We start from the raw sequence: 18,919 nt of genomic DNA on the forward strand, positions 1-18,919 counted from the left end.
AAATAATATGATCAGATTGGGGAGGCTGCACTTTTTCCATTTGGCATCTAATTGTGACCTAGCTGTGTACTGTCCCTTTACATCCATTGGCATGAAACGGGTTCATCTATATTATGAATCATCTGACATTAGATCACTGTTGTAATGAAATGGGATAAATTCCTGTATCAGGAAGCTTCAACTCCTGAAAGTAGCGTAGGCAGATAGTTCTGGTGTAGTTCGAGTTCTGCATGTACTCTTTGAGCATTCAAATTTGGTAAGATTAATTTTATCCAGTGTTTCACATAGAGTATGCAGTGTGCTAATTAGGTCTTTAAAATCTCCACAATTCACATTAAAATGGCATTTGCACTTTTCCACCTCACATCATAGAAACTAACAGCCCTCAAAGATCCTTGTTTTAATCTCAGTGGCAGTCTGCAGACACAAAAAAAGAACCGTTAGCCAACACATTTGAAGATCAATGACCAGGTCCATCATTTACACTGTGTCAATGAAGATACCACTATGTGACAAATACAGAGAAGATTCGCAGTAAAAGATAACAGTTTCCCTGAATCTTTTAGTTAATTCATTTCAAGAACTCCACAGTAGGCATTCACAGTAGCAGAACTTTAGAAATATAAAAGACATTTTCTCTAAGGAAGGAAACCATTCTTCTAGAAAAAAAAAGAGTTTATGAGTGAGACAGAATACAGAAATATGCAGCAATGCCAGGAGCCCAAACCATTCTACAATCCTTAGACTACAGAAACCAAATTTACTATACAGTTTTCAGGGTATTTATAAATATATTTTAGATGTTATTTTTCCTCATAAAAGATCCACTTCAGTCAGACTTACATAATGACAAGACTTCAAGAAGCCAAATTTTTTCAAATGCCTTATATTACAAAATTTACATTAAAATTCAGAGAATTTGCAATATTATCATAATGTTTACCCAAGACATTAGCACCAGAGATAGTCTGATAACGCTTGCAAAATTATGATTTTGTGTTGCTTAAACTGTAATATCTTTACATAAAATTATGATGATAAATGTTTGCATCGCAACTATTTCAGTATGACAGATATAATCTGATGATTAATATGTAGCAGTTTTAATACAAATTTGCATTTTTGGGCCATTGCACTGGAATGAGTCATTTCTTTTGAATTATTCAAAATCGTACAGCTACCAAAATAGGTTTAAATTTTAACTACATTAAATTAGTTTTAAATTAAATTCCATAAAATAGATATAACTTAGTGTATAAAATAACAAACCAAATTATTTTAAATGCATTTATCTGTTTCAAAGTTGTGAGATGACGAAAAAGCCTACTTTTTTTTTTCTTTATCACACAAGCTATTTATGTAACACTTGGATTAAACTATTTAAGCACATCCTTGATTTTCAGCATGTTTTAATCTTATTGAAACTGATGGGATTTAAATATCCTTGTGTATTTTACTGAGTATGAGTGTCCTTAAGAGCACCCTAAAATGCAAACATGCTTAAATGCTTTCCTAAACTGTGAGCTATACACTGTGTCTGATGATGCTAAGATGAATTTGGGCTGATTAAGAATTTAGAAGATAAAACTACAGCAGTTCTATTTATTAATAGAGATTTATGAAAAACTCTTCATTGTGCCTGTGAAGTTGACTGGGCCTGTGGTGGAGTAAATACAGGCAGATTATCTCATATATTGAGGCCTGAAGCAGAGTAATGCCACTGCAGAAGGCAGGTTGTGAGTCTACCTTATTTGTTACCAAAACCAAGTATTCTCAAAATATGCTCAAAATACCCTCCTTAGCCCATAAGCTGTTTAGAAGTCCACGCTGGTCACAAAGCCCAGGGTCTTCTCTGTGAATCCACCTAGGGACAGCACCACCGTAATGACTGGTAGAAAGGTTGCAGCAGGTTCTGCATCTGTTCCCCTCCCACTAGTGTATCTTTTGTCCCAGTTCCTCTTACAATTCCCATCTTAAGTACTGCTGTAATGACAGCTTTAGCATACAAGGCAAGGCAAGGAGCAAACCTTAATGTAATCTTGAGTCCCTGATGACCAAAATGACCCATTAGCACAGCTACAGTAACTCACAGTTCATGCAGACATCATTGTTAGCAGCTGTAATCACCATCATCATCAATAACAATTCATTCAAGACTGGTATTTTCATTCTAAAAAACTATTATATTAGAGAAACATACTAAAAATTATTCCTGTCTCTAATGGGAATGGATTCAGCACACTTTTTGTCCTTTTACTGCATGATTTTGAACAGCTATTTTCTGTATACTTGCCTTTTTGCACTGTTCAAAACCTGATTCATTCCTATTGAACTGTCTTTGCCCCAAGACAACTGTGTGACGTTTTGTGGCATCACGGCAGTAGTTAATCACCTTTGCTGCTTCATGCTCTTTGGAACTTCCTTGAGCCCGTGAGCTGGTTTCCCTTGAAGAGTGATTGTGTCTTATGAAAATATGATAACAAATGACTGTTTCTGGGATCTTATAAAAAAATCACTACACATTCAGTGACAATAGGGTCATTCTCATTTTTCATTCTTCCTTGAATTCCTTTACTTTAAACCTAAATTAATACCTAAAATGATCTACCTACACTGCTGCCCACCTCTGTAAGATTTAAGTCTTCCCCTTAGCAGGAAAATTAACTTTTTCTATAATTCTGTAAAATAAAAAACTGCAATATACATGTTTTACTAAAAGCATATTGAATAAATATAGACTGTAATAGAAAGAAACTGAAAGACGTTATAAAGAACAGTTAAGCCACAGTGTCCTGATGTTAATGACATACCTTTGGAATTAGCTGCTTAGCTGAGTGTGTAAGCCAACTCAGATTAATCTATACACCTATATTTCTTTTTTTCTTTATAGAAAGCAGAGATTGCTGTTGCGCCTCTGACCATCACTTTGGTACGAGAAGAGGTCATTGATTTTTCTAAGCCTTTTATGAGTTTGGGGATATCCATTATGATCAAAAAGCCCCAGAAATCTAAACCAGGAGTGTTTTCCTTCTTGGACCCTTTGGCGTATGAGATCTGGATGTGCATAGTCTTTGCCTACATTGGTGTCAGTGTGGTCCTGTTCCTAGTTAGCAGGTTTAGCCCATATGAGTGGCACACAGAAGAACCAGAGGATGGGAAAGAAGGACCCAGTGACCAGCCTCCCAATGAATTTGGCATATTCAACAGCCTCTGGTTTTCCCTGGGTGCCTTTATGCAACAAGGATGTGATATTTCCCCAAGGTTTGTGTCAAATCTTTTTACATTTGCACTTTATCTTCAACACTGAAGCATAAAATCTTCCTTCGTTTATTTTCCTGCCAGTGTTTTGAAGCTCGCTCTTTAGGAAGCCTTTTCATTTTTTTCCCTTTTTAACAGCTATCATAAGGGAACAGAGAATCTGCTATTATTTTTTGTATGTCAATGTGCATAAACCACAAACAACTCTCAGAAGCAGCAGGTACACACAGGGACAATTCCACTGAGTTGACTTCAGAGGAGCTGTGTTGTTGCTAAATTAGTTCCATTGTATTAAAATTATGAAATGCACACTATTGTGCTGGATATTTGCCTTGCATGAATGAATGTCCCATTTCTGTTCCCTATCAAGTTCTACAGCACTGCTTCCAGAATATCACTATGAGAGGGAGAATATTTGACCATCTGTTTCTGAGAAGCCACGTTGTATTGCTAAGCCATGCCTTAACAGAGTGGGAGTGGGTGCCTCAGATGTAATGTATGATCCCAGTCCTGCATTTTTCCACCTTTTAAGATGCTATGGAACTTTAGTGTGCAGTGACTACTTCTTAATTAAACAGTATGACCCAATCTTTCAAACTTGAATACTTCATTTTAGCCATTTACAGTGAGATTTTGAGAGTGTTCAGCATTGGCCTAACTCTGCTATTATTGAAGTTAGCAATAAAACTGATGCTGATTAAGACTGGATGTACATTACTCTTCAACAGCCTTCTCATCAAATTACAGGTATTAAAATAGAAAATATAATTTTTTACTTAACATAAACATCTGTTACCACAAAATGCTTGCTTCTTAAGTAAGAAAAATATGAAAGTTCAAATGATTGCAGTAGCTTGTACAATGTTTGATGAGCTTGGGTGACAGGAACATTTTAGTCCTAGAGCCCACATACTCCACATGCAAAGCCTTTTGTGTCTGTCTTTTTTTTTTAAAAAAAAAAAAAAAAGGAAACAGAGAAAGCTACTGATTTGCAGCTACCATGCTTTACTTTTGTCTCCAAAAAGAGATTACCTATCCAGGATTTTTGACAAAATTTTTGCTGTGTTAGGCATTTCCTGAAATAATAAGAACACTGGGATTACTGTTCAAGAGAATTCCAACTTCTGTGTGTGCATGATACGTATTAATGCAGTGGAGTCTGTGCTGTAGGCATTAAGATTCGAAAGAAAAAGCACTTACTAGTATTTAAAATGCAAATTATTTTCCTCCCATTGACTGTTACTTAATGATACATGTTCAGCAATAATAGTTCCTTCTTTTTCTCTCTGTCTTCATGGCTTAAGAGACAGGAAAATGTGCATTATCTTATTCATGTTTAGATCCCTCTCAGGTCGCATTGTTGGAGGTGTCTGGTGGTTCTTCACGCTCATCATTATTTCATCCTACACTGCTAACCTCGCTGCTTTCTTGACTGTTGAGCGAATGGTCTCGCCCATAGAAAGTGCAGAAGACCTTGCCAAACAAACTGAAATTGCTTATGGGACACTGGACTCAGGGTCAACCAAAGAGTTCTTCAGAGTAAGTTGGCATGTCCGTTACAGCAGGTCTCCCTACCAACTGCTCTTTTAAGATGCTTGGAAGTATGAAATAATGCTATTTTGCAATTATATGTAATATAATTTGTAACTCCTGCAATACTTTAGTTACATTTTTACCCCTACAACACCATTTGTTGGAGTTTTCAGTTATTTTCATTTGTGGAAAGCTTATTGATTCTGTCACATTGGGCAAAAGAGATGCCCCCAGGGATACTGAAGCCAGTGATAATTAAAGCAGCATTGCACTATTGATTCATCTGAAGCTACAGTACTGAAATGATGTGCAGCATTGAAATCCTATGATGATAAAATGGAGTCTTGCAGGTTTTGTTTCTGCTTATGGATTTGGCTGTGTGCATTTTGCTTTAGGGTTTTGGGTGGTGGGCAGGAAATGCATTTTTTAATTTGCTGACTTTCAGATGAATAACAAAGAGGAAATATATCTCAGGGGGATGTAGTTGGAGCATTAGAAAATAGCCTAAATAGCCATTCATATGTCTGTGCTGTCCATATTGATTACTTCATTTTCATTTGCTTTTCTGTTAGTGTGGTTGGTATGTAATCCTCGTCATTTGCCAGCTGGATAACAGGGACCCTGGACATCACAAGGAGTACATAATAAACAGTCCCTCCTGCTTCATTTCATGTCTCTAGCAGATGAAAGTTAAGCCTAGCTGACTGAATGTGTGTGAGTTTAGAGTTTGAACATGGTTCTGAATAAATGCTATGAGCCAGTGATGCTTCCTTGGAAATTGCACAGTTTAGGAGCATTATTTATCCAAAAGGTACAGTTTAAGGCATTTTCAGAAGAAAAGAAGATGGAGTGATAATTTCTTCTTACTGTCTAATTGAAAAGGGACTGTTCTGTGTTAGGTACTCCCACACACCTTGACTGTTTTCAGTTTGGCCAAACCAAACTCGGTGAATCATTAACAGAACTATGGATGGGATTTGCAAACTACAGACAGTATCAATTCAATGACAGCTGATGACCTCCAAAAGGTCTGTAGTAGAAAAAAAACCCAACTTTTTATTGGAAGAGATATCCCTGTAAAATAACTTTCAAATATTTTCTATGAGTTGTAAAAAGATGATGCCTTGTAAGATATAAATGACACTTAAGCAACACACAGTGGTGGAGCCTTCAAATAATGAAGCTGTCCAAGGAGTTTAGTCTAAGTTCAGTTTCTAGATTTCTTCTGTAGACACTGGAGAGAGAAAAGCACCCCTGTTTTGCGTGCATCCTGTATGGGCAAGTGCGTTCTGTTGACATAAATCACCCTTTAAAATATCTTCCTCTAGAGTGATCCCACTGAAATAGCTAGGGTGCTTGGTACCTTATTTTTTAATGGATACAGTTCAGTGACACATTTCTAACTACACCTGTCTTCTATAGCCAGGGTGTTGATGTATACCTAAATATGACACTAAGATGCTCTCTAGGAGCTTTATTTTTTACCCCAAGTAGTAGAAACTCAGCTTTTGGTCCCTAGAAGCCCTGATTTCACACCAGATGTCTATAAAAATGATGCCATTAAGGTATAGGAGGCTTGTCTGAGAATTGAAATGTTTTGATTCTGAGATGGCCAGATTTCATATTTCTTGAAAAGAGTATAATTCCTCAGTACTGAGTATTTATACTCATCTGTGCTTAACCCACAGATTATTCTTTAGCTCAATTTGTGTAAAGTTAGGTGTTTAAGTCTGGGAACTCCAGTTTCAGTCCATCACAAGCTGAGCTGGCAACCACAATATATGTGTATGAATAGTTCTTTCAACTGGAATGAATCTGTGATAATAGTTAAAAACATGATGCTGAGGACCAGGCAGATTTATTTAACTTTGGGTTTATTAATTTGTTACATTTTCAAGAGTATCCAGTGCTTGCAATTTTTTTAGGTGATGATGCAAAAATTAATACCCAAGCAAATAGTAAGGAATGAAGGAATGGGGTTGTTTTAAGAGTTTCAGAACACTTGTACAAGCCATTGGTTTGAAGTAATGAGGTCAGGTCTTTTGACATAAAAACAGCCTTGGTCACAAAAATGTCATGTTTCTTTCAAACCATCCTGTAAATACAGATACTTTTTTGTTTGAATCAATATTTCAGGCAAGATCTCTCCTTAAAGAGAAGATCCTTTGTCCATCTATAGTGACAGCCATTCTTTCACTTTAATTTTAAAGGGTTAAGAGAAAAAAGAAGGAAAATGAAATTTCCCTTTATATTTTTTCCCTTTATTTCAAAATACAAATGGAAATATTACAAGTAACTACAAATATTAAATATGGTTGCATATGCAGAATTTGAAGCTTTATCAAGATTTAAGCTGTTGGTCACTTTTTAAAAAACAGTGCAGTTGAGGGCATATTATTGAGTGATTTCTAATCTCTGCAACAGTATAGTGATTGTTAATGATGTATGTGCTATTTCTAAAAACATTTTTCACAAAACAGGGACAAAATTGAAATATAATTGACAGACAGTATTTGTGCAAGCACTGTTTGCATACTAGATAAATTAAGACCTAGCCTGAAACAATAGTATGAGAAGACTTATTTGCCAAGTCTAGCATTTTGTGTGGTTGGAAGCAAGCATCATCACTTCTGGGATTAGAGTCATGTGTAACTTTTCTGTCAGTGATTACTATCTGGCTGAAAATGAACATTCAGAGCGTTTTCTCATAATTTCATTATTTCTGACCAAAATGTCAGAAACTGTGAACAGCTATTCAGTTTGCTTTGGTTTTGGATTGAAAACAGAAAAGGGAAAAGTCATTTGAAAGCCAACATAAAGAAAAAGGCAACGATACCATTAGGTATTTACTCTTATTTTCTGTTTTGGATGCAGTGGCAGTTGCATTTTCCGAGCAACTTGCTCAAGAGGGAAAGAACTTAGTTTTAGCAGTCCTACTCAGAAAAATCCTAATTGAAAATTCTTCCTGTTTGCCTGACTGCAGAGGAAAGCTGCAATGTTTCCTCATATGATAATAAGGATTGTCTATTGGTGTGCTCTTCGATTTTCACCTGAGTTGACATGTAGAAATTGAATGTTAACAGATGAAAGTTTGGGAGAAGAAAATGTTCTTACAGAGCAGATGCCCTGTTAAGACTTTCCACATTTTGTTGTCTCTTGATAGGCAAAGGAAACTAGATCCTAAAAAAATAGATTTAAAGCAACCTTTTTCAATTGATCTGGGACATTGTTTCCTCTTACTAATAGAGCTATTGTGTGGTTTTAGTTTTGAAGGAAAGTGATCTATTATATGTTTATAAAGAAGCTGATCATATGGATGTTAAGGTGCAAAAAATGATTGGAAGTGAAGGCATACAAAGGCAAGCAAATATTCTTGAAATAATGCCTGATTCATTACTGCTGACTTCCTTTTCTTTTCCTTCTGTAAATTTAAATCCATGAAATTACATCAGCGTAAAGCAAAAGGAATACATGGGTGGCTTAGCTTACACTCTGCTTTCAGCCACTATTATGTAAATGAAAAGTAGCCGTGACTACAGTGCAAAGAGAGGGTGACAAGGCAGGATGTGATTATGGACATACACAGCTGTTGTTAATTTAAATTTCATTATATTTGACAGAAAGATAAAATTATGCATATAGACAAGCTCAGAAAGCAAGGATAATTTGTGATGTTCTGCTATATGGTATTTTTATTGAACATTTCTGGTTTTTAGTGCCACTTACTTTCAAGTTAGACCTACCTCCCTAACAAATTATTTTCTGAGTAATAATACAATCATTCAGTAATTGGTAAAAAGAAGTGCTTCAGGGAAATTGCTCTTACTATACAAAGGCTCGGTTGCAGGCTTTTTAAAGCCATTGTCAATTTAAATAATACCTAGATTATAGGATTTGATATTTGTTTAAATATTCTAAGGCACTTTGTTTTGGGGCTTTATAATAATGAATATTTTCCTGGAGTGCTCAGTACAGTGTAGGAATGGGTTCATAGGCCAGATCTTGCTTAGCTAGAAACTCCTGTTGACTCAAATAAATGCTGACTTGAGCATTGGGTTACAAAGCCCTTTTTTTAGTATTCATAAGAGAAGACAAGTGCCATCTGTTATTAAATAAAAACACTCTAGTGTTCAGCTGACGCACTGCTGGTTTGCATGTATGCATCCCTGTTGCTGGAGGAAGCAAAGGAGTTGTTGAGTGAATCTAATGAATACGGGAAGCTTCTCAGCCTGACAGCATTTCCTTCCTTCCTTTCAATGAAATTGTTTATTTGTTTTTATTTTTTGTTAAGTTTTATTTTTGCTTAAGTGTTTATTCATGGTTATACCATGAATTCCCAGACACGAAATTTTCCAACTAATGCACTCTAAGCCACAAATTCTTACACATTCTTTGAGCAAGTAGATTTCTTATGCAGTTACTGGTAGGATTCAGGGTCTTTAAAATGAATTCACTGATACTGCAGTTCTAAAAATGTCCCTAATACTTCTTTATGACAAATGCTTAGGGTATTTTGTTTCCTTTAATAGCATAGTTGGTCCAATTTGCTGTTTCCACCTTTTATTGTGCATCATGTCTTGAAATGTTTTGAAGCCTTTCTGAACATTAATTGAATGAATTCTGGACTCTGAATTATGAAAGCAGAATTCTTACTTAAGCTGTTGTGGTTTTGATGGCGTAAGAAGTGGATGTTAGAGACATGCTTCAAGATTCAGCTCAGTATTTATGGAGAGATTATTTTATTGTTTATTTCCCATACAGGTTTATTGTGGGTATCTATTTCATATGTAATTCCCTAAACCACACTTTACAACACTTTGACTGTATGAACTGCCTTTGTGTAACAGTAAATTCAGTTTTGCAGTTGTTCTGACTGCTAGCAGCTAACTGGATCTAAACATAATATCTGATTTTATAATATTGATAGTGTTATTTCTTGTTTCTTTTAAAATAATAGTGGAATTAAAAGAAATTCCTTATAAAAGTATAATTTTCCCAAACCCAGTTGTCTGAAAAATTAAGTATGATTGATTTTATATGGAACAGTGCCATTCTGAAATGCTGCAATGTTCTTTTGTTCTAACTTATTTTTAATTTTCTCCAGAGATCAAAAATAGCAGTGTATGAAAAGATGTGGACCTACATGAAGTCAGCTGAGCCATCAGTGTTCACTAGGACTACTGCAGAGGGAGTAGCTCGTGTCCGCAAATCCAAGGGCAAGTTTGCCTTCCTGCTGGAGTCCACCATGAATGAATACATTGAGCAACGAAAGCCATGTGACACCATGAAAGTGGGAGGAAATCTGGATTCGAAAGGCTATGGCGTAGCCACACCGAAGGGTTCTCCATTAAGGTGGGTGGAATAGTATAACAATATAAAATGTGTTGTTATAGTATTCCACCTTCCCTGATGTCCCTGATATAGCTCTTTTTGTTTTGTGTGTGGACATGGTATGTTATTTTTCTTTTCTTCCATTTCATACTTTTTTTGATCAACAAAGGTAACCATTTCTAATTGCAATATGGATTTAGCAGCTATACTTGGCATATCTTTCAAGGCCATATAAAAACCAAACTGGTTGAACACTAGCTACTTGAAGTCAGCCTCAATAGAATTAACATCAGCTATTCTATGTCATCAGCTTTTTTCACCAAATTCAACCCTTTATAGCAGTATTGTGCCTACATTATCTGCATCAGTATCTGCATCAATAATATATCTACATTTTATGTTTTGTTTATTGACCTTGGCTGCTACTTTCTGAATAAGAATCTGCTTGTAACATCTTTTTTCAAATGTCATCACTTGGAGGCAATTAGTCCTTCACTGAAGCAGCTTCTTTAAAGCACTTTTTGTGAAAGCACCTTCTTATTTAGAAAAAAAAAGTGTTTCTATCATTGTGCATTTCAGTACTGCCTTCAAACTCACCAGTATTTTCTTTATTATGGTATCAGACACATTCAGTCAAGTAGTAGAGTTTTTGATTCACAGGCAGAACATAATTTGATTTTTATTCAAATTGTCAGGGAAACAGAAGTGAAGTTACTAGCTCTGTGTTAAAATTGGCAGTGTTTACCATTGCGTTGTCTTTAATGTTTAAGGCAGACAAACCTTGCCTTTTTCCTCTGGTAGACTTGCCAATTTTCTTCAAAGCAAAAGAGCAACTGGCAGATTGAGGGAGTGTGGCTGGTGGAGTCTTACAGCGATAGGGCACACGTGGGTGGGTGATTGCAGCAGGGTCTGATGAAATAGATTCAGAAAGGAGACAAAGTCAGTTGAAGGGAAGCATTGCAGGTGCAGATGGAACCATAGTTCTGTGCAGGAAATAACTAAGGAGGTACCTTTCTACATCCCTGACCACAGAGGAGACATCATTACCACTATGCAAATAACTAGACTCACTCTTAACTCACCTGCACATAATATCACAAACCTCAATAGCCTTAACTGTATTACACAGATGGGAATAGGAGTATCATCAGAATAATCTCCATCTGCAGCCAAAGAACATTTGTATGTGCAGGGGAAAATCAGGCCAGTTATTTCAGTGACTGAATATGAATTTTTGGTCCTTAACATTCAGTACCTCTCAGACTTAAAAGCTGCCACCTTCACTGCTGAATAAAGTCGTAAGAGAACATAAGGAGGTGAGAAAGGGAAAATGACAACAATAAAACTATTAATTATAAAGAAAAACATGTCCAGAACTCATGGGATTGTTAAAGGTAGAAGGCAGCAGATAATAGGAGAGGCTGGTCTATTATCTGGGTATATTATCAAAGCACTTACTTTTTATTTTATATTTCTGATAGGTTGCTCTCTCCTCAGTGTTTCAGATGACCTGGAAGTGGTAGGCAGCACTGCAGTTTAGTGGAGCTGCTTTCCCATAGTAAGGAAATGCACATTTCTGACACAGTCATGCTTCACAGTGCCAAAGCTAGGGCAGACTTTCTAGGAATCGCTTTAGCTGCTGTCATATATAACCTAGCAGTGGGCTGTTTGCTGTAAGCGTGCTTTATAGTGCTCTTTAGTCCCTCTCGCTTTTTTCTGCAGAGTACCCAACATGAACAAGAGACAACCTTGTATAATGAGCACTGCTAGCCAGTGGAAGTTGGTTATGTCAAATCTGGGCTTATTTCAGGTTTGTTCACTTGGCTAGATAAAAATATCTAGGGGTAATGGGGACAAGACATAAAGCAGTTAGAAGAGAGAGGGCCTACTAAGACAGCTGAATAAGAACAGAGAGGAAGAGCACAACCATGATTGTAAGGATCAAGTGTGAAATCCTGTTTCCACCCCAGATAAAGACCAAGTCCCCATGTTTTAGTGAGCCACAGGTTGGTCTAACTGGGGTCAGCAACTATCATTAGGGTGATGTGGTCAAAAGCATTTATTTTTTCACATCCTACCTTCAAATGGGTTTCAAAAAGGGGAGCAGAGGAAATCCTACCCAACCTGAAAATTGGACCAAATCTTCTTTCAAGCTGTCTCGACTGGCTGTCCATGTCCATACCTTTCCCGAGCCTTTCTTTCACACGTGCTAAGCTGCTTGTTCTCCTGCTGCACCCCATTCCCTCTCCAGTCCCAGTGACAAACCTCAGGCAACACATCAGTGCTGCTTATTTATTAAAAACATTAAGCAACACACTTAATGTTCTGGACAAAAATAAAGAACAAGCAATTCCTCACATTCATACCACCTCTTCCATGTATGTCTATACACAGTAGCACTTATTGAAGAGGAGAAAAGCTTCCTACCCTTGTGCTTGTGAGCAGAAAAGACTCAGTTGTAAATTTTAACTGCATGCTTTGATATTTTCTGAACTGCTTGAAATTGTAGAATATGCTGGGTTTGCTATTTTGGCTGCATCCCACGTTAGTGTTTGTGTTACTGATCAGATGAGTTATGCAACTGCTGCCTGCACAGATAATTGCAAATATTGAACATGCAGTTTGAAATCCATGAAAGGCAGACTAGCTAAGCTCATTACATAAATTAGTCAAAAGACATAATTTGCTATGGGAGTTGTAAATTCTATATTTTATTTAATAATCATAATTTCCTATTTGAGTTATGTGTAGACCACAAATTACTTGAAGTCGTTCACAAATAATTGCAAATAGCATATAAATGTTAAACATTCACACTCTTTTCTTGGGCTGTTGAGAACTAGGGAAAAATACAATTTTTTTCAAATAAATTATTCATATAAAAATACTCACTAAACTCTTTGAATACCTATTTCACTAGAGATATTTAAGTCTTAATCCTTTTGCTACTTACAATGATTATAAATCAGGAGTTTTTCCACTAAAAATCTGGTAACAGCTGCATAAAACTGATGTGAGTTTATGGGGAACCAGGTCATTTATTTTCACATATCTAGCACTGACAGAAAGTGGGGTATTCTAAATCAGACTTCTACCTGTAGCATAGGACTAGCGATGGTTCCATGCCATCACATCACCGGGCTCATGTTCATTACAGAGCACATGCCCATCACTTTGCTCATGCAGATGAAATCCACCTGTCAGAGCGATCCAGGGGCTGGTCTCTCTGTTGCTCATGACCCTACACATGAGCAGGGTAGTGGATTTTAATTTCAAACTCTTCCTTATTGGGTTCCATGTTACACTCCTGCAGTGTTCAACCAGTACCTATTGGCTAATTGGAATGATTTCTTTTCAGTGCTGGTGCAGTATTAGGATTCATGCATGTCACTGGATGGAGGAGAACGGGAAATGCCTGATGTGTGTTTCTTTTATGCCCACCGGGCAGTACCACATTACACATCATGTGTGTCTCCTTCCTTCCTTTTCAGTGATATTCATTTCTGTATAATATTGTAAAAAAAATGATGTATTTGAGAAGGAATGTGGGACTGAGAGAAAAGGCTCTCATCACAACATAGATTGAGTTTCTCTCATGGCACTATCCAGCTGTCCTTACTGTTTCCTACTACTGCTACGGTAGGTATCCTTCCAAAATTACTGTGCAGTAATCAGAGTGAATTAATGAGTTTGTTTCTTCAAAGGTGGTGTTTTCAAAGGTGCTCATTGCCTGCTTAGCAAGGCCTGCCTTTGTCAATGTGGTGGTGTTAGAAGACGTTCTCATGGGCAGACTTCTGGCCATTGTGGGTTACCACTGGCTTGTCTGCCTTGCCCCTTGCAGTAATCTGTGTTTCTAGAGAGCAACACCGGAGATCTTGTACTACACAAATCCTGTGCCTTGCATGCCTCTGCTTTTCTGTTTTAGATATGTAGGCATCATAAACAAGTTTGAATACTGATGCACATGAAAGCGTTCTCCAGTGTAAGAGTTTCTGAAAAAGGAAGTAGGGGCAATGTTGTCTTAAAGGTACACTAAAAACTTTTTCTACTTTTTGTACCCTGAAGATGTTTGATGCAAAGGTGAACGACAGGTTTGGCTAAAAATTAGGGAGTTATCATTGTTTCTGTGACTTTTAACTAAGGACATTTGGCTGCCAACAGTATGCAATATGGATGAGTGAAACCTGCTCACGTCGTGAGTGTCTGGTGAGACACTTTGAGTCCAGCCAGATGACAGTGGTAGGATTAGATCTAGCCAAATACTAAAAAACTGTTGTGAATAGATTTGTTGATGTCTGTTAGAGATTGGTGATGGTTGTTCACCAACCTGATGAAATCCAGAGCTATATCATGTTCCCGTTAGTGCAACTACAGTTAAAGTTTATAGACATGAACCTGGGATTCCATATTTCATTATTCAAGTCTCTATTCTTTTTATGTAGTAAAGAAATAACTCCAGTTTGACTTTAAGAGGAATTCTTTATGTCCTGGAGAAGAAAGCAAAAAGGTGATATCTGCTGGTTCTTTGCAGTGTGATAGCTGTTGGCATGAACTGACTCTTTACACTGACTAAGGTGCCAGTTCTTTATCCATTCTTTACTGCGTTTGTATTAACATGAGGTAGGAGATGTGGGAAGTGCATCAGTGAAGTAGGTGATGTAATATTCTGATCATTCTAGCAACTTGTGTGAAGTGCGAAGTACAGTGTGAGTGAAGCTATGGATTTTAGTTTCCATCCCTTGCAAGGGAAGAGTGCCCGGGAGAGTGCTCGGGGTGCAAAAGGTGTCCCAGTGGTGCCCTATCAACACTGTATGGATTCCCCTTTTTTAAATAATTGTGCAATACCTGAAAGATTTACACTGGAAGTGAGGGATCTGTGGTGGAGGGGACTTTTTCTTGATGAAACATGAGTTTATGTGAATAAGGTAAAGATCTGTTATGAAGGGACTCTTTGTGTGCATGGGCTTTATAAACTACCATCTTGATTTCAGTGACTTCATTTAGTCCTTGTCTTCCTGAGGTAAATCTCTAAAATTGCCATTCTTTCATTGATTTGTTTCTATGTGGTACTACAGCTGACAATGTTACTTTTGCTTTTCAAGGATATATCCAGTATTCCAGTATGGTCCCTTGGAAACGTAGTGTTGAAGGAAAACTTGTTTTGGTAATGCATGCTCATTTGTACAGATTTTTGGCAGACCTTACATAGGACAGGATATATTCCGTATTCCTTTTTTTTTTTTTTTTTTTTTTTTTGTCATGTTTTTCACTGAACTGAAACAAGCTTGGGAAAATGGGAAAATAAAGGCAAATCTGAGAGTATAATTTCTTCCAATGGGACCATTAATCTTTTTATCAACTTCTGTCTTTGATGTTTTTGGAGACCAGAGTATAAGGAGCTTATTCTGGAAGGAATTCCCACGTCATCATTCACTGTCAAAGCTGTTTATTGTGAACTTAATGTATTATTCTGATATATACCTCAGTTCTCTTTTTACTCTGGTTTTGTAGATCAGTGAACTGATAATTCACACCAAGCTCTGGGAAAAGAATCAGAGTTATTACACAGTAGTTACCTATAAGGATAGATAAAAATGTTTCCAGTAAAACTTCTTGCATTCTCTGGTTCCTTGTGATTTCTATAAAATTGGATTTGTGTATACAAAAAATGAGTATGATATTCACAGGTTCCCTCTGAGTAACAGGAAAATTGGGAAAAAATGTTTGAGCTGACCACCCAATTTACTTAAGAATCAAAATTTATTTACTACAGAGGACTTTTTCCACTAGTGTTTTTCAAAGGTTTTGTATTGTGGAAATACAATTTGTTCTGTAAAATAGATTTTCCCATGAGTGAAGCTGTCTTGTGCAAGTTGTGTTTTATCATAAAGTAAGCCTTTCCCTGGACCACTCTTGAGTGTACCCTATAGTTCAAAGGTTCAAAAGTTTTCAAAGGACTTCATAGATTTTTTCATTTTTTAACTGATATCAGTGATGTAGCTTTTCTAGCTTGTGGTGTTTCAATGCGTCTGGGCTGCATTGTTTACTCAGTGCTGTGTTCCTGTTTCTGAAAGGGTACAGAGACAGGCAAAGGAAACCTACAGTTAGGTGGCCATGGGGAGGCCTGTGCCCTGCACGCTTTGGAGCATTGTTCTGGCAATTCAGAGAGAAGAACGGGTAGCCTGCTGGCTAGCTGTCCTCCAGCTGGCAACACTGGCATCCAAAGACGACCTCAGATCATTCTGAAGGCAAGTGACCTTCACAGCGAGGAGAGATGCAGAGCGAACAGGTTTGGGTTTTTTTCACATTTGTCTTCTGCAGAATGGCTGCTCTTGCCTATAATTAGTGTGGTAGCCACAGAGGCAATCATTTCAGCAAAGCACTGTAGGAGCTGGAAACTGGTGTTATTTATGTTTGATGCAGAGAAGATCTAGAGACAAGTGGTGAATAATGGTGGTTTGAGGATAAAAATGAGTGATGTAAAATTACTGAGTTTGACCTCTGTTCTTTTAAAGCAAGGGACAGTGGAGGAAAACAAAATCCCTGCATAGTTATGGGGTGATCTGTTGATATTTATGAGAGGATTTTAGTCAGGGGTTTTGCTTACCAAGATTTTACAAGGTCATTTCTTTCTGTGATGCAAAATGATTTGAAAACTGGAATGTGATCTATAACATTTTATGCATATTGTAAACATTATCCTGTTTGACTGATGGTGTAGATCATACTGTATGACTTTGCATAATATTCTTTGCTTCACTGTAGGCGTAAGAAGGCTTGAATTACCACCCCATTACCCATTCAGTGTCAGAGTTTACAGCCTAGATATTTCTCAAGCAGGTCAGATCCTTCAGAGCTTGTTGGGTTTTCTGTCAACTAAAAATAACATTTACTAGGTAAAAAGGCAGAGAGCGGGCCACTGCTTAGCAAGGGATGTAAATGTCAGGGCTCAAAAGAAGAGCAGTGAAGAGAGAGCCTGGCAGTGGACATTAGCAAGTTGTTCTTTCAGCTGAGCCTGGGAGGCATACTTGGTTTCGGTTACCTGGATTATTTCTGTCTAAAACCAGAATATTTGTTTTTAAAGTAAAAATAAAGCCTTGAGAACAGAGATCAGAATCCCAGCTTGCTCTGTTCCCCCGTGACACCTGTTTTATAATTTTTAATCAAGATAATGGTCTGCCCCATACAAAAGGAGTGCAATAAAAAAAGAGGAAAATTTGATGGTGGCTGAAGATCTCCATTGCAGGATGTACAAGCAAATGTATTTAAGCAAAATCTTCTACTTCAAAGAGTTTTGCCCTTTCTTGTAATTTTTACATATAGAGGCAGGAACTTGTAATAATCTGACTCAAGTCACCAAATTGCAGTGAAGAGCACTATTATTGAGAGTTTCTGATACTTGTATCTTTAAAAGAAAACAACTCTTTAGGGTCCACAGTGCTGCACTCACTGAATTTTCTCTGTCCTGGCAAGAAAAAACCTGTCAGTATATCTTTCAAGTACTTCAAAAAACATCTCTGATCTACCTTGGCCCACGGAGCCTCTTTCTTCATTGCCACTTGCAGGAAGTATTCACCCTCAGACTTCAAGGTGGGGTTCATAATTGAACAAAGCTCTCTGTGGTCTGGAGGAGAGAGCAGAAGTCACAGGAGTGTGTTCTGTTGTCATTTCTGTTTTCCTACACTACGGATGACATTAGAAGCGAGTGATGAAAGGCAAAGCACTCCCCAGAATCCTAGCTCCCATTTTGGTCACACAGTCACATTCTGGTACCTCTCTGCTAATATCATCCTGCTTCTTACTCCAGGGAAGGTCCCAGGATTTTACTGAAAGCATTTGTGAAATGAGGTGCTTCTGAGCAGGAGTGAAAAGACAGAGCATGGAAACAGCGGTAAAACCATTGCCTAGAAGGGTAGCTTTTTATCTAAACATTGTAATGGCAATAGGTATTTTTAAATTAGCAGTATAATCAGTATAAAAGGTGAAACTACCATTCTGTCTTGTCAGTCTTAGCATTGTCTTAACAGCATGATGAGGTGCTTTTTATAATTTGTTTTCCTTTTTTACAAGATACTTATACAAGAACTTTGTCCTTCTGATATCTACTGATGACTGAAGGTGCTATTTCTCTGCTGTCATATAGAAGCATTGCCTGGGCCAGGCCGTGGTAGTCAGCACCAGTACATGTTTCATAATAGGCTCCTTTTTTACAATCAGAAAGAAATCAAGGCATCAAAAAAACAATCACAGGGGTTTTTTGTTTGCCCGTTTCAGAAATATTTGAATGCAGACAGAATAGGATCTTCACAATATCAAATCCGTCCAAATGAAATTGGGCAGACTGTTCAGTTCTGTTAGGTAAAAAGGGGAATATATTCCAGTGTAATCAATGAACTTCCCTAAAACTATCAATGAAGACCAGAATGTCTCAAAAATACTGATACTGTAGCGGTGCACAAGTCTTACTGACTTTCTGGACCTTTGCCAAGGTTTGATAAGCATTAATCCCCAGAGTGTACCGGTGGGATACAAAAGGGTTATCATTGTTTCCTAAATCAATAGATCCTCTGAGGAACAAACTCTACTTCTTGGCACTTCAGAAATAATTTCTTTTGCCCTTTTCCCTGCCATTTCCCCAATCCCTCATAAAACGGCTCAGCAGAGGGCAAGATGCAGCCCATTGTATTTTAACAATGCAACTCGTTATTATTTCTCTCTCTTCTTTTCATTACAACTCTCTGGCTGTTTAGGTGTCAGTTCCCAGCAAACTGACAGGCTCCAGCGTATGTATTCATTA

The 18,919-nt window shown here is 37.4% G+C and overlaps 1 protein-coding gene across 2 annotated transcripts in view; it reads left to right on the forward strand.

The window, feature by feature from the left end:
* Positions 1-18,919, forward strand: part of GRIA4 (glutamate ionotropic receptor AMPA type subunit 4) — a 240,671-nt gene that overhangs the window by 188,846 nt on the left and 32,906 nt on the right. For both annotated transcript variants that reach the window (XM_055703130.1, XM_055703131.1), the window contains exons 11-13: positions 2,891-3,261; positions 4,599-4,797; positions 9,896-10,143. In XM_055703130.1, the coding sequence (XP_055559105.1) occupies positions 2,891-3,261; positions 4,599-4,797; positions 9,896-10,143 (818 nt within the window). The remainder of the gene's footprint in view (positions 1-2,890; positions 3,262-4,598; positions 4,798-9,895; positions 10,144-18,919) is intronic.

Source organism: Falco cherrug, chromosome 2, assembly GCF_023634085.1.
Source record: "Falco cherrug isolate bFalChe1 chromosome 2, bFalChe1.pri, whole genome shotgun sequence".
Taxonomy (NCBI): domain Eukaryota; kingdom Metazoa; phylum Chordata; class Aves; order Falconiformes; family Falconidae; genus Falco; species Falco cherrug.